This window comes from Rhamphochromis sp. 'chilingali', assembly GCF_963969265.1.
Source record: "Rhamphochromis sp. 'chilingali' genome assembly, chromosome: 5".
Classification (NCBI taxonomy): domain Eukaryota; kingdom Metazoa; phylum Chordata; class Actinopteri; order Cichliformes; family Cichlidae; genus Rhamphochromis; species Rhamphochromis sp. 'chilingali'.
Window position 1 is genome coordinate 28605621 of NC_137932.1, and position 16778 is coordinate 28622398.

At 40.0% G+C, this 16778-nt stretch overlaps 1 protein-coding gene across 1 annotated transcript in view; it reads left to right on the forward strand.

Annotated features, from left to right (window-relative positions):
* The window catches only part of LOC308397717 (tumor necrosis factor alpha-induced protein 2-like), a gene marked incomplete at both ends in the record, with an annotated part of 61665 nt that extends 45665 nt beyond the window's left edge, over window positions 1-16000 (forward strand). Inside the window, 2 exons of the mRNA XM_080883795.1 lie at window positions 676-800; window positions 15817-16000. Of these exons, the coding sequence (XP_080739921.1) occupies window positions 676-800; window positions 15817-16000 (309 nt within the window). The remainder of the gene's footprint in view (window positions 1-675; window positions 801-15816) is intronic.
* Between the last annotated feature and the right edge of the window lie 778 nt (window positions 16001-16778).

Consider the following 16778-nt stretch of genomic DNA (forward strand, 5'->3'; position numbering starts at 1 on the left):
GCCCACCTGCATCTGATTACCTGGCCAGCTGTTGGCAATCATCCTTCTTTGCCAGTCGGAGGTATTTAACCTGGGCTAGTGGCAACAGTCGATGTGGGATTATTACTCCAAACTAGTAGAGTATTTGCGAGAAGTGTGCTTTTGTTATTCGGCTAGCGAGTTTGCTAATTGTGGATTTTGTGGATTTCCTTCTTCCTCCAGGAGAGTTGGGTGGAGAATCGAGTTGGGGAGCACACACACTCACGGAGCCTCTGCACGGAGCACATGGGGAGCAAAGGACGAGCCCTGTTTGGAGATTGCACTTTTGTATTGTATTGCTGGACTTACCTGTTTTTCTCACTGTAAATAAATGCACTGTTTTGCTGTTGAATAGAACCGCGCCTGGATCCTCTTTTCCGTGACATGCTGTCCCCAAAACGTTTCCCAATTATCTATATAGGCCACATCGTTTGTTGGACAGGTCTACTGTGAACATCACTGGATCAGAATAATTCATTTATGTGCAAAACAGATAAAGTAGGAGGATACATTGGTGTAACAAGGACAAACAAAAAGGAAGCCACTGGATTGTTGAGTAAGGACAATGAGAGATGACGTGCATACTGTGACATTTAGAGTCAAGGCAGTTTTTTCTTGCAGTACTGAGAGAACTGACAGTGCATTGTTTTACCTCAGGGCTGCAGCAAGGCCTCGTGGCTCTGCGAGATAGTATGCAAACTTGCAGAGATCCTCCGTCTGCAGGATCCTGCCAGCATTCAGCTGGAACTCGTCACTCTGGCCCGGAACTTCCCCGACCTCAGGTACAACACAATTAATCAAAATACACATTAAAGTATGTCACAAAGCACTTCAGTCTAGGGATGGGTATCGTTTAGGTTTTATCCGATACCGGTTCCAAACTGGTACTTCTGAAACGATGCCGGTGCTCAAACCGGTGCTTAAAGAATGGAGAACACAAACTTTGTCCAAAAACCTCTCATGTTTAGCTGTTTTTTTGTAAAGAAATAACAATGTTAGCCTTTTCTGCAGCTATAGGGCATATATGGTATCACTCTTGGCTGGAAGAAGTGCTTAAACAATGGAAAAAACACAAACTCTGTCCAAAAACCTCTCATGTTTAGCTGTTTTCCCACTTTCTTTGGTCATTTTAGCCTTTTTGGCCAGGGTGAAGGGAGCATCTGACATCAAACAAGAAGATGGCTGCATGTAGCTACGACGGTGTTTGCTAGTTCACCTTACATGCATTAATTTAATAACGTGGTTAGCGTACTCAACGTAAATTACACACAAACAACATTAAGCTACTCACGCAGAGAAGAACGGCTGCTGCTGCCATCATCATCCGTCATCATTTCTGCTACACTGGCAGGGCTAGGGGCCAGGACTCTCCTCTTCGGGTTCTTGGGGGATGTTGCTAACTCGGTGCATTTCTCGGCTTTTAAAAAAACCGCTATGTGTCACCAGATTGGTCGTCAGATTCAAGGTGTTACCTCCTTTGCACAGTATCACCTTAAAGCACTTGTTGCAGGCTGCTGAGTTTGCATCTTTTGCTGTGAAGTACAGCCAGACTTTTGACCGCTTTGCCTTGGGCATTTTTAATCTGTAGCTCTAAAAGAATGTAAGTACCTGGGCCCGCCTACTATCCTTGCAAAGGTAAAATGATTGGCTAGAATCCAAGGTGTATGACATCTCAGGGGAAAAAAAGCACCGAAATGCACACTGCTTTTCGGTCTGGTTACTACTTCAGACTACTTTAAAGTATCTCAAACTATGTCAGAAAATACTTTAAAGTACTTTGTAATTTGAAAGTACTTTGACATCGTTAACAGGCAGATTCTTCCTGTTAGCAAACGGTGAAATGATGACAAACGCTGATTTGTTCTAGTGATGATAGTACTCAGAGATGTTGAGCTGAACGTGATGTTTGACTGGTTCATTGTGTTGTGTCTGAGTCCCTACTCATTCAGACTGTCACTCATCTAATCAGGCGGCTGCTGGTGATGTCACCTGGTTAACATTCGGGTCATGTTGTTTCATGTTCTTTCCTGATGAATGAAGCTGAGTGGAAGAAAACAACTGAGCGAGCAGCCAAAGCTTTCTTCACTCATTTGTCCAAACACAGAGATTATAAAAACGAAGTCCGCCGACACGTTTAATGAAATAACGAGGAGCAGGGAGCATGAGATGAGGATTAGAACCATCAATAGAGCTTTCAATGCGGGGTTCAGTTTCCCTGCTTTAATCTTTGATCCGGTGGGAGGTCCTGCTGGGTCCCCTTCATGCTCACAGCTTATGTAAGGCCTCAGCCTGCAGACCTTCCTCTGAGTCTGCACACATCACGCTGGCCGAGTTTCCCCTGATCCATCACACCGACTCCCTCCCCGTCCTTTGTGATCCCCACATAAGGGCAGAGCAGCAGCAATTTGTGTGCATGAAATCTCTTTTGTCTGTTTTACATCAGGAATATTTCAGAGCTATTTAGTAAACATCAGATGAAACATTCGTCTCTGTATCAGGACTTTATCTGTCAACCATTGTGATCACTTTCTGTTCTCTTTCATTTCTACAACACTGTGAAAATAAAACCTCAGTGACTGAAAACAGCAGACAGGAAAGATGTTCTCATGTCAGATGGTGGGTGCAACTAGGTGGGGTTCATGTATCACAGGTGTGTAACATGAGTGGAAAAATACTGACTGTCTGACTAGGCTTCCTCTGCTTTATTCCTCTGAACTGTATTTAGGCTTAAAGTTTGCATTATTAGGGGCGTGGCGCGTGACTAACAGGTGGATGGCGACAGAGGTGGCTGTAGCTGCTAGTTTTCTGCTAGCTTCACCTGAACTGGACCTCTGGATCATGTTTGTGCTGTTGGAGCCTTTTGTGTCACGGCTGAGGAGGCGAGCCGTGTGGTGTGGAGGAAGGAGGACCCAAGATGCAAGCAGTGGATGAAAATGCTAGTGAAGTTTAATTACAAGGTGTTGTAGTGGCAAACGTACGGTGGCTGGGAAGTGCAAAGCGAGACAAATTAAAAAACCGCAACAAATTAAAAAACCACAACAAATTAAAAAACCACAACAAATTAAAAAACCGCAACAAATTAAAAATCCACAACAAATTAAAAATCCACAACAAATTAAAAAACCGCAACAAATTAAAAATCCGCAACAAATTAAAAAACCACAACAAATTAAAAAACGGCAACAAATTAAAAATCCTTGACGGAAAGGGATTGTCTGAAATACCGGAAGTGACACAACGATTAGCCTAATAGGGCTTTTGGAGAGTGATGTCACGAGAGGTGGCGTGGCCAGGATTTTGGGTTGAGGTGCCATGTTTCTGGGCCGAACAAAGCGCTAGCGAAAGAGGAGCGAAAGTACACGGATAACACCAGCTATGGTTCGTACTTGCTGTGCGGTCGGTTGTAAAGTTAGATCACACGACCGGCAAGGGAATAAGGTTGAAAATGGTTTATATTTTCATTCTTTCCCAGTCCAGGCAGGGCTGGACTGGGACAAAAAATCGGCTTGGGCATTTTGACTAGAGCTACTCCAAAGATGTGACGTCATTCAGGGGTAAAACCGCAAAGGATTCTGGGAACTTGTGGCAAGAGGTACTAGCGCATGCAGGCTTTCAATTGAACTCAGTTACACAGCGATAAAAAGAAACACAAAAAATGGCAAGAAGCTGTTGTATTATTAACTGCAATAGCTGGTGTTGTGCCAAAAAGTGATTTCCGGTATTTGCCAAAACCTGATTGCTCATATTTAAATTGCTATAAGTAACTTGTTGGGCTATAATATGTGAAACATATGTCAAATGCATCCCTCATGGATGACATAAAGTCATCTCTCCATCTCCATCTCTCTCTCCTGCTCTTTTCTTTCTCTCTCTTGCTCCATCTCTCTCTGTAGCTCTTCTGTCTCCTCTGTCACAGACTTCTCCACTTTTGATGATAAATCAGCCTGGTGCAACATGTAAGGATTGGCACAATTGGTTAAGATTTTGAGGAGTTTGAGAAACTAACCTTAAGCATAAAATAAAATTTATAATCAGTAACTTCATAGCACCCGCCCAGCAGTATACAAACTCCGTCATGCTAGCTAGTACGCAGTACCAGTTATTCTAAGCGACTGTAAAAAGTCAGCACAACGAAAACAAACTACAACTAAACTTGGTTTATATCTGACACAGATAGACAGCAGGTCATAACTTCTTACCTGAAGTTCAGTTCCTCTGCCACTGTGACCGGCGGCCGCCTCGGGTCTCTCCTCCTCTTGCCTCCCCTTTCCCTTTCCCTTTTTTTTTTTTTTTTTTTGTGTCCCGTTTGGATCTATAGCCATCAGAATTGTTGTCTTAAGGCCAAGAAAGATGCCAAGCGGATTTATTTTACCAAGTGGATCATCATGGCTTTGCCATATTGGTCCATTTGATTGACCTTTATTATAATTATGAATTTATTTTATTTTCAGTTGCTACAAACGGGACAGACATGACTGGGGGATAGGACAGGGAGAAAGAATGAAAGAAAGAGAGGGAGAGAAAGAAAACCAAAGGGGAGAAGAGACGGTGAGAAGGGGGGGAAGAAAGAAAAAAAAAACACCTGGGTCACCTGTATGGAGAAAAAAAACAGAAGAGAAAGCAAACAACAAAGAGCAACATAATAAAAAAAAACGGCACCATCACAATAAACTAGCAAGCAGTAGATATCAGTAGATACTAAATAATAAACGATATTGTGCAGCACGCAAGATAGACAGCGTACAATGTGCTTTGAGGCAGCAGCCAAGAAAGCTGTAGTCCGCGTCTGTGAATACCCGTGTGTACACCTGTGTGCATACCTGTGTGGATCAGCATGCTTGCATTCCAAAGGTTTCTCCATGTAACGATCTGCTAGGGAGTGTGGGGAGCCACAGCCGCGTCCTCCAGGGTATGAAGCAGGTATGGAGGAGATCAAAACTCCAGACATCCAGAGGCCCCCAGAACACAAGAGACCAAGGAAGACCAACAGAGGGGCAGCCGCGCCACTGTCCCAGTAAGAGCTGAGGAGAGTCCCAGATGAGGGCTCACTCAGCAGCCGCGGAGCAGAAGCCAGGGGGAGTTGCAGTGACGCGCCCGTGAGCTCCGCCGGCAGCCAGCTGTGCCTGAGTGACCGAGCCCCAGGCCGAGAGGCCGGGGGCACCCCACCTCCGAAGTGGCCCAAGCGAGCCCCAGGCTCCAGGCCCCGATAAGCGGCCGCCAAGGAGTGAGCCGGTGTGTACCCGGACGCCCACCCCCAGACACAAAGAACCACCAACGCACCGACACCTGAGGGAGTCCGCCACTGGCAGGGGAAGTGGTGGTGGGTGGAGATAGGCCTCCAAACCTTGGAGGGCCTGAGATGTCCCCAGAGAGGTGGCGTCTGATACCCAACCTGACATATAGACACAGACATACAGGCACACACAGACACAAACATCCATTCCCACCCTCATGCTCTCATATGCACTTACTCCACACTCAACCAACGTGGAGACAGACATAAAGAGACGCTGTACACACAATCACACTCCCCAAGCGTACTCTACGAACCGGGTCTAGGTACCCTTGCCCCTGTACCTATCCACCTGCTGGCCTGCACCACTTGCTGATGTTGCTAAATCTGTGGAAGCTATGCCATAGCTACCGCCAAACAATTCAGTTATTTTTACACATTTGGCAGCGTCTGCCAGGCAAATGCCCGGTATGCCCAATGGCCAGTCCAGCTATGCTTCCAGGTGGGGAAAGAATGAAAATATAAACCATTTTCAACCTTATTCCCTTGCCGGTCGTGTGATCTAACTTTACAACCGACCGCACAGCAAGTACGAACCATAGCTGGTGTTATCCGTGTACTTTCGCTCCTCTTTCGCTGGCACTTTGTTCGGCCCAGAAACATGGCGCCTCAACCAAAAATCCTGGCCACGCCCCCTCTCATGACATCACTCTCCAAAAGCCCTATTAGGCTAATCGTTGTGTCACTTCCGGTATTTCAGACAATCCCTTTCCGTCAAGGATTTTTAATTTGTTGCGGATTTTTAATTTGTTGCGGTTTTTTAATTTGTTGTGGATTTTTAATTTGTTGTGTTTTTTAATTTGTTGCGGATTTTTAATTTGTTGCGGTTTTTTAATTTGTTGTGGATTTTTAATTTGTTGTGTTTTTTTAATATGTTGCGGTTTTTTAATTTGTTACGGATTTTTAATTTGTTGCGGTTTTTTAATTTGTTGTGGATTTTTAATTTGTTGCGGTTTTTTAATTTGTTGTGGTTTTTTAATTTGTTGTGAATTTTTAATTTGTTGTGTTTTTTTTAATATGTTGCGGTTTTTTAATTTGTTACGGATTTTTAATTTGTTGCGGTTTTTTAATTTGTTGTGGCTTTTTAATTTGTTGCAGTTTTTTAATTTGTTGTGGATTTTTAATTTGTTGTGGATTTTTAATTTGTTGTGTTTTTTTAATTTGTTGCGGTTTTTTAATTTGTTTTGGATTTTTAATTTGATGTGTTTTTTTTTAATATGTTGCGGTTTTTTAATTTGTTACGGATTTTTAATTTGTTGCGGTTTTTTAATTTGTTGTGGATTTTTAATTTGTTGTGGCTTTTTAATTTGTTGCCATTTTTTTAATTTGTTGTGGATTTTTAATTTGTTGTGGTTTTTTAATTTGTTGTGGTTTTTTAATTTGTTGTGAATTTTTAATTTGTTGTGTTTTTTTTAATATGTTGCGGTTTTTTAATTTGTTACGGATTTTTAATTTGTTGCGGTTTTTTAATTTGTTGTGGCTTTTTAATTTGTTGCGGTTTTTTAATTTGTTGTGGATTTTTAATTTGTTGTGGATTTTTAATTTGTTGTGTTTTTTTAATTTGTTGCGGTTTTTTAATTTGTTTTGGATTTTTAATTTGATGTGTTTTTTTTAATGTGTTGCGGTTTTTTAATTTGTTACGGATTTTTAATTTGTTGCGGTTTTTTAATTTGTTGTGGATTTTTAATTTGTTGTGGCTTTTTAATTTGTTGCCATTTTTTTAATTTGTTGTGGATTTTTAATTTGTTGTGGTTTTTTCATTTGTTGCCGATTTTTAATTTGTTGCCGTTTTTTAATTTGTTGCCGTTTTTTTAATTTGTTGTGGATTTTTAATTTGTTGCCGTTTTTTTAATTTGTTGCGCTTTGCACTTCCCAGCTACCGTACAAACGAGCAGTGGGGCATGACAAAATAACTGAAGACACCTAAACTGGGAGAACTAAAATAACAGACCTGGGAGCATACGACAAAGGGCTGAGAGGCAGACAAAGAGCGGGACACCGAGGAACCAGCAACAGGCAGGAGAACACACAGGGCTTAAATACACACACCGGTAATCAGGGGATGAGAGACAGGAGGGCAACACAGCTGGGAGAAATCAGAGCTGACGGGACAGGGGAAACGTAAACTGAACACACTCACATCAGACAGAGACCTTCACAATAAAACAGGAAACTCAGACACGGGGAACCAAACAAGACACAGAACTAAACACACAGATTCACAAACAGACGGGGTGACACCATAGACAGACAGAGACACAGACGCAGACTCAGAGGCAAACCGAATATAACACATAGAACTCAAACAATAATAATCATCATCATAATAAACTAGAAAATGATAATAAACTAAAAGCGCTGGGTCACCGACCCAGGACCATGACTTTTTGTCATTTTTAATAACATCATGTGACCAATATACGGCTGCTGTGAGGTTATTGTGCTAACAGACTGTCCAGGAAGGCTGAGGTCCAGATTTTGCGTTTTATTTGGATGCTACTGATTAGTAGGTATTTGTGTCTGTGATGTAAACAAGCTACCTAGCATTAGCTAATGCTCCACCAGGTTAACCCTCCACCCTCTTGTCCAAATACGATGACTTCCTGTAACACAAACCAACATGGCGGTTCTAATTCATTATTAATGTGCTGAACCTTCAACACATTAACAATTATAAGGTGTCTGCTGAAGTGTTCTTAATGTGTCATTGAGTGGCAAGATGGCGCCTGTGTTTGGCTTTGCCACTGCTGCAGTTTGCTGGATGCAACGATGTAGTTTTTCATTGTCGTCAATCGTCATTTGTAATGTTATTTTTGCTCTTTTGTGTTCTGACTTTGCTTCTGCTGCTTTAATTTGTGATCGGGATACACTGTTAAACATTAAAAATTAAATGGAGCGCTACTGTGACAGCTACAGAAAAAACTTTTCCTCATCCTCTGGTGTGTTCCTTACCTGAGTGCGCGCTACTGTGCACAACCCACAGGACTCCCACCCCTAAGAGACAGAAAGGGGGAATGAGGCCCAGCATCCAGGTGAAGCCGGAGGCTAGCTTCTTGTCTGTGGGGAGACTCCAGGGTGCCTGAAACCAGTTCCTCTCCTGACATTTGGTTGGGATGTTACCCTGCTGCCTGGGACCTGGGCCCCATGGCTCAAAAGCAGTATGCTCACCCTGTGTCTGTCATCCGTTTTCCTTTTTGCTGGTGACAGCTATGTCCGTTCATCGATCACTGTTTCCCCCAGCTCTGGAGTCGCAGTACCGCCCGGCAGGCACACAGGTGTGCATAGGTTTTTAATTCAAGTGCCGCTGCAGTCAGCTGTTGATTTCGCAGATCAACAGTCATCAACTCAGTTCGCCCTGCTTAACGTTTGTTCCATAACTAACAAATAATTTATTCTAAACAGTCTCTTTTTTTAGAGTCTCTAGATTTTATGTATCTGACTGAGACATGGCAGCAAAATAAGGTTTACGTCCACTTGAATAAAATCTGCCCGGCTGGCTGCTCCGTCATCGGAACTCCGCGTCTTTTGGGATGTGGTGGAGGCCTTGCTGCTGTTTACCAGGACAGATTCATGTGCAGGCTGATGACCTTGGACTCCTTTTCTTCATTTGAGTCACAGATGATGAAGGTTTGTTCTCTGAAAAACTTTTATTTTATTTTAATCTATCGACCTTCTGGACCTGCTGGGGTCTTTCTAACTGAATTTAACGACCTTCTGACATCCATCATTAAATTGGAGAAGGTTGTAATAGCAGGAGATTAAAACCTTCATATTGATGAAGCATTCTGTAACGCTGCTGCTGAGCTCATTGCTGTCACAGTGTCTTTTAACTTTAGGCAGCATGTTTCTGGTCCCACACATAGAAAGGGCCACATACTGGATCTTGTTTTCTCTCTGGGTTTAAATATACATGATGTATGTGTGGAGGATGTGCATGTGAGTGACCATAGCTACATATTTTTTAATTTGCCATTTTACTTGGATCCTTCACCTCCTCAACTAATGATCCGAAGATGGATTATAAACCAAGATGCTGCTGGAAGGTTCTCTGCTATGTTTGACCCTGGCATGGGTCAAATATGGCAGAAACATTTCTAAACTCAGACTACTGGTGTCAAAGGCAGAACTTGAGATGATTATTCAAGCGTTTATTTTTTCTCATTTGGATTATTGTAATGGTCTTTTTACTTGTATCAACAAATCAGCTTTTGCTTGACTTCAGACTGTACAGAGTGCTGCGGCAAGACTTTTAACTGGCACTAACAAGAGGTCACATATTCCAGTTTTGGATTCTCTTCATTGGTTGCAGGGTTTTAATAGTTTTGCAATTTTCATTAGTTTTTATTTTTATTTAGTTTTGACTTCAGATTTTCAATTTTATATCAGTTTTATTAGTTTTTACCAATTGTTTGCTAGTTTAGTTTTTATTTTTTTGAAAATCCTTAGTTTCAGTTTAGTTTTGATTAGTTTCAGTTATAGTTTTAGTTGTGTTTGCAATAATTAAGTGTAACAAAATCCCAGTTTCATCATATCAGTCATTCTCTTCTGCTTATCCTTGGGTATGTTGCTATTCCAGCTACCATACCCTGCACCCTTGACAGGTCGCCTGTCTGTCGCAGGGCTAACACGCAGAGACAGACAACTCACATTTCCACCTATGGGTTCTTTAAATAAATAAATAAATACATAAATAAATAAAGGCAGATGAACAACCATTGATACCAGACAACTTTAAATTTTATATATTGGCCCCAATGAGACTACTAACTCTTGCTGCACTGGGTGTTCGTAATTTTGGTTCAAGTGAATTGATAAACTTTTTGAAGACAATTGACTCGCACAGTTACGTAGATATCCCAGTCCTGTTGTCTCGGGATGCATCACGCTGCCTTGCCTGGGGTTAGCTTCTGTTTTCTGGGGATGAGGGTTGAGTGTGCTCCCTTACCTTCTCAAGGTAAGCTAGGTTAGCCTTCTTGTGTGAGCTTTTCAAGTGCACTTTAAGGTTTGTGGGATTTTTTTCCCTTCTAAAGGGATTTTTTTCCCTTTAGAAATGTCCCTCATAATTTGTCTCTTTCCACTACACCCATCAAACACAGTCATATTCAAAGTAATCCCAAATTGGACTCTGGCGCTTTCTCCCGACTTTTCCTGACATGAGTCTTTGCGTGGACGGAGCAGCAACACAGACGACTCGACTAACGTACTTGCCACCTGCTGGCATAATGAGACGGCAAGAAAAAAAATCTGGAAACTAAACTTCATTTTCACCCTTGACTATTGTATGACACACATACATCAACAAAAACTAAACACATTTTTGCTATAAATTCAGTTAATTTTAGTTAGTTTTGTGAACACTCATTACAGTTTTAGTTAGTTTTCCTTTTTTTGTTTTTATTTTTATTTCCGTTAACGAAAATGTTTTTTCACTTCTACTTTTCGTTATTTCGTTAGTTTTCATTAACGATAATAACCTTGATTGGTATGGAAAGCCAGGACTGCCATAATGAATTAATTAAATACACCATTAAATAATTAATTAAATGTGTCAATAATTAATTAAAATTGGAATTAATTGATTAAATAAATAGTTTTGACACATGTAATTAATTAATTATTGACACATTTAATTAATTATTTATGTATTTCACATTTTAATTAATTATTGACACATGTAATTAATTAATTATTGACATATTTAATTAATTATTTATGTATTTCACATTTTAATTAATTATTGACACATTTAATTAATTATTTAATGATATATTTATTTATTTCATTTTGGCAGTCCTGGCGCCTGGCTCTCATCATGAAATAATTTTATCTGTCAGCCTCACCCATTGAACTCAGGGGGCGGGGTTAACGCTGCCCATGCAGCTTCTCTAACATTTGACTGGTTGGCGTCCAAAGTAAGTCAAAACAGGTCGATCCTAGATAATCGATTGCTTGTGTAGACTTGGGGCAGCCAGGTATCCCAGAATGCAGATCAAATCACAGGCAGCAATGGTGGTGGTGTAGTTTTTCTGTCACCAGCTACACTTTTAACAGTGATTTAGCCGCGAATGTCGCGCCGTATGTCTGGTCAGGTTGTCAACATAGAACATGTTTGCAAAAGTGCTCAGATGTTTTCAGAGATTTCACTAGCTCTGCTAACAATTAGCATGCAGAGTGCACCGAGGGGGTTACGTTAACCGGTTTGTTTACATATTCCACTCTCCGTGTTCCACATGTTGCATTCGCAGATTCTCATTTTCACCGAACGATCGTCTCTTTCCGCCTGGTCTTGTGTCTCTGTGCTTCTGTAACATAAAGAACGAGCTGACATTTTTCTCACGAAACCAGCGATCAGCTCAACAGACCCTCAGTTTACCTGCATGCATCCTCCTCCTCATCTGTCAGCTGTTTAACACCTGCTGCTAATTCAAGAAACACGCCTACGTTACCTGGTAATAGTCACAGTTTAACTGGGCAGCCGGTGCTCGATATAAAGCAATGTCAGCGCATTTTTCTGCACAAGATAAGTAAATATAGTGTTTTCCCTGAGCGCAGAGCTGCTGGAGCTTGTTTCCTTACAGAGCACTTTATAGGCGAACCAGCTTCATCAGCGGCTGATGTCCAATCACCGGCACACAGCTTTGAAACCTCAGCTGAGTTTTAGCTCTCAGTGGTTAAATGCTGGACTTCATTCACTCAGGTTCTGTCTGTCGGGTCACGTTTACTTCGTTGTTTTATTTACAACTGAGCAAATCGGTTTGGCTGAGGTTAAAGTTACGTTTCATAACTGCATAGTTTCACAGACATTTAATGGTTCACTGGCACATGTATTAGACTGAACTATCATCTAAATATCATCTGTTTTTTAATAGTTATTCAACTGTATTCTAAGCACCAGCTGTCTGTTAGAATGTGATTTTTTTTCTCTCTCTGTTGGCAGAGGTATAAAAATGCGCAGGAAAATCTGACGTGCATGGCAAACTTCACCGACGATATTTAGGGAGGAATAAACACACATCAAACATAAATGAACCATTTGCCTGTCTCCATAATTGAGAGCATTTTCTCTTCTTATGTCAACACTCTCTCTCTCTCTCTCTTTTTTTTTTTTTTTTTTTTGCTTTTTTGGTCATGTTATGTTTACCTGTCAAAGGCTTGTTACAAACTATGAAACACATTGTGCAGACTTCTGGATGTTAGAAGAAAACTAATACTGCTCATGAAGGAGACTAAAGGCAGGAAGGTGTCCTTTAAAACTAAACATGTTAATAGGACCTCCCTATTTATATCATAGTCTATGATATAGCACGTGTATTTCAGTAATAGCCTGCTGATTTCAGTGTAGTGGTGAACAGTCGCACAGCTCACGTAGGCGTTATCTGTGATTCTCCTTAACTATAATTTATCCAAGTTAACTTCAGTTAACCATTCAGACAGTTCTTTTGCAATAAAAAACATAAACACCCATGCTGCCGGTAGGTTTCCTCAGTGCCAGCTGTTAACATTATAGCTGCTTATGCAGTAACCATGGTAACCACGGACTCTGAGCGGCTGGATCGACGGAGGTCAGACAACAATTTTACATGTATGATCTTAAAACAGGACACAGCCACTATACGTGCTGGCCTCATATCAAATGTGAAGGCAGACTGAGTCTATGTTTGACGTTGTTTATATCTAATCTTCCTTTTCAAACATTTAAACAGCAGCGAGTCTGCAGCTGAGGGAATACAAACTCAAATTGTCGGAACAGGTTTGCTCGCTTCTTGGATTCATTTGGTGATTTATTAAATGTATAACTGTTATTCTAATCTTCTGCTGAGTATCTTACACTTTTCTTTATGCTGTATATTTTCACGTCTCTGGAATAGTTGGAAGTTAAATAGTCAGCTGGGAAACTTTGTGTTAACTCATGGAGCTGAGGATATCGTGGATATGCTGACCTCGCTGCGTGGTGTACAGAGCGAGGTCAGCATGATTAATATTCACAATAAAAATATTAGCCGAACATCATGAAGTCTGTATGTGTTTCATAGTGTCGAACAACCTTTGTACAGTTAAAGCCAGCAGTTACTACATGACGGAAACACCAACGTTATCTCTTTTATGCGTTTATACACAGGTCACGCTGATTACTGAACAAAAACCCAAAGATCAGATGTTAAACAGATTTATTTGCTCTCTCTCCTCCTTAAACATGTTTTTAATGTTAGTTATAATTCAGAATTGGCGACTGAAACACGTAGGACACATAAGAACATCAGGAAATAAAACACCGATAAATATAACCTCAGTAAAAGAAGTCAGCGGGGGTTACTACAGCTGTGTACCGGGGCCTGCGCTTTGTCGGTGGGATTGCTTGCGAGGCGAGCGGGTCTATCCCACGCTTTGCTGTGAGACTGGGCAGACATCTCCGAAATCATCGAAGCACTTTTGCAAAGAGGCTGTATCTTGACAAACCGACCAGACACATGAAGATTAAACCACTACATTCTCGGCTAAAAAAATATTAAAACGGTATTTGGTAACACACAAACAGGGTTTTTCAAAGTTCAGTTCTGTTAGCTTCCAAATGCCGGTTGTTGTGTGCTAGAAACAATGGCCACCAGGCCAAAGCAATGGTTTTGACTCGATCAGCGTTGACCCCGCCCCCTGAGTTTGATGGGTGAGGCTGACAGATAAAATTATTTCGTGATGAGAGCCAGGCGCCAGGACTGCCAAAATGAAATAAATAAATATATCATTAAATAATTAATTAAATGTGTCAATAATTAATTAAAATGTGAAATACATAAATAATTAATTAAATGTGTCAATAATTAATTAATTAAATGTGTCAATAATTAATTAAAATGTGAAATACATAAATAATTAATTAAATGTGTCAATAATTAATTAATTACATGTGTCATAACTATTTATTTAATTAATTAATTCCAATTTTTATTAATTATTGACACATTTAATTAATTATTTAATGGTGTATTTAATTAATTCATTATGGCAGTCCTGGCGTTCCACAGATTGGTTGACAGTAAATTTTAGGTTTCATTTTAAAATTTTAGAGCTCAAAACGGTGAAGCTCCCCAGTATATCTCTGACCTGTTGAAACCTCGTGCTTGTTCCTGAGCACTTAGATCTTCTGGTCAGAAGATACTATTGCTCCCATGTACTAGATTGAAAACACGTGGGGATCGGACACAGACACCAGGGCTGTGGAATTCTCTTCCGTTGTCATTATGCTACATAGACTCCGTTGACTCTTTTAAAAAGCAGCTGAAGACATTTTTCTACAAACAAGCTATTAATTACTTTTTTCCATTGTTTTGTATTATTTTTGTATTTTTATTATTTTATTTTTATTTGTGATTTTATTGTGAAGCACTGTGCTTTTTATCTATGAAAGTTGCTATATATAAATAAATTTTACTTACATACTTTTAGTTACCTCGTTTATTATAGTTTGTTATTGTTTGTTGTCATTCTAGCGTTCGTTATCTTCCCTTATCAATTGTTGTTGTTCTAGTTATCATGTTCGTTATCTTTGTTATCGTTCATTATCAATCGTTATCGCTTGTTATAGTTTGTTATCGTTCTAATTGTCATGTTCGTTATCTTTGTTATCTTTGTTATCTTTGTTATTGTTCGTTATCAATCATTTTCTTTCATTATCATTCTTTTAAAATGTAGCTGAAGACATTTTTCTACAAACAAGCTATTAATTACTTTTTTCCCTTGTTTTATATTATTTTATTTATATTTGTGGTTTTATTGTGAAGCACTGTGATTTTTATCTATGAAAAGTGCCGTATAAATAAATTTTACTTTCTCACTTCTAGTTATCGCAATAACAAACAAAAACGCGTTCGTCCGTTATTGTTTGTTATTATTCTAGTTATCGTGTTTCATTATCATTTGTTACTGTTCTACTTGTGTGTTTGTTATAGTTCGTTATCGTTCTAGTTGTTGTGTTCGTTATGTCTCGTTAGTGTTCGTTATCTTTGTTATCATTCTTTATCCTTCGAATTATTGTGTTTGTTGTCTTTATTATCGTTCGTTATCATTCATTTTCTTTCGTTATCGTTTGTCATTGTTTGTTATAGTTCTAGTTATTGCGTTTGTTATCGTTCTAGTTATGTGTTCGTTATCTTTCGTTAGTGTTTCTTATGTTTGTTATCATTGTTATCATTCTGGTTATTGCTTTCATTATCATTCATTATCATTCGCTATCTTTGTTATTGTTCATTATTGTTCATTTTCTTTCTTTCATTATCATTCGTCATCATTTGGTATTGTTCGGTATCATTTATTTTCTTTCATTGTTGTTCGTTATTATTTGTTATCATTCATTTTTTTTCATTATTGTTGATTATCATTCATTATTGTTCTAGTTATCATGTTCGTTATCATTAGTTATCACCTGTTATCGTGTCTGGCATGACTCTAACCCTAACAATGCCTCTCACAGCTGACTGCTGTAACCCTGTGTGTCTGTGTCTCTTTCTTAGCGGCGCGCATGTCTCGGCTCTCCTGTCTCTTAAAATTGGGCTCTCAGCTGCTGACACTCGCTCTATCAGACGCAGTGTGGAGGAGAATCGCCACGGTGACGTCTCCACCAATTACAGTCCTCCGTTCTTCTCCAAGGTCAAAGTCAAATGGATTGACAACAAGATGAATCAGATGGGACTGTAGGTATAACAACATGATGTTAGTAGTTCAGGATGTGAGCAGTGTTTCCTGTATGCTAGCCTTCTATTTCATCCTAATGCAAACAAGTATTTTGTTGTGAAAGGTGCTGCTGGAGCCCATGATGAAGGACAGAGCAGCAAACACAGTGGCTATGTCCAAATTCAGGGGCAGCATGTTTCGAAGGACCCAACCTAACCAGTCCATGTAGGGTGGGTCCTTCGAAAGCTCATCTCACACTTCTGTTTGATATTTATTCAGCTGTGTGTAAACTATAACTTTAATCTCAGCCAAACCAATTTACTCAAGAACAAATAAAACACTGAAAAAACCCCCCAATAACATTCTAATTTATCTATTTGACTATTTGAAGACCGCGGGGGTCTGAAAACGATTTGCCGGGAGTCCGGTGCTCTCTCCGGCTCTAGTGAGCCTTAACCTCCCAGTCAGCTATTGAGTTGGTGGGTAACAGACGTCTCCGAAAACATCGGAGCACTTTTGCAAATATGTGATGTCTTGATAAATTGAACATGTATTTGAAGTTTACACAGGTACATTCTCACCTGAAAATATCTTAAAAATTTATTTTGTGACCCAGAAAGAGTAATATTAAAACTAAGTAGCTGCTGCCATTGTTAGAAACTGGAATTGGTTAGGCTGCACTATGATTTCTGGGATAGGGTGTGCCACGAAGGATACCCAACCCATCCTTCAAATCTGGGGAAAAGGAGGATGCATTTGTTGCCGCATTTGGAAGAGTCTTCGAATTTGGACAGCCTTCGTC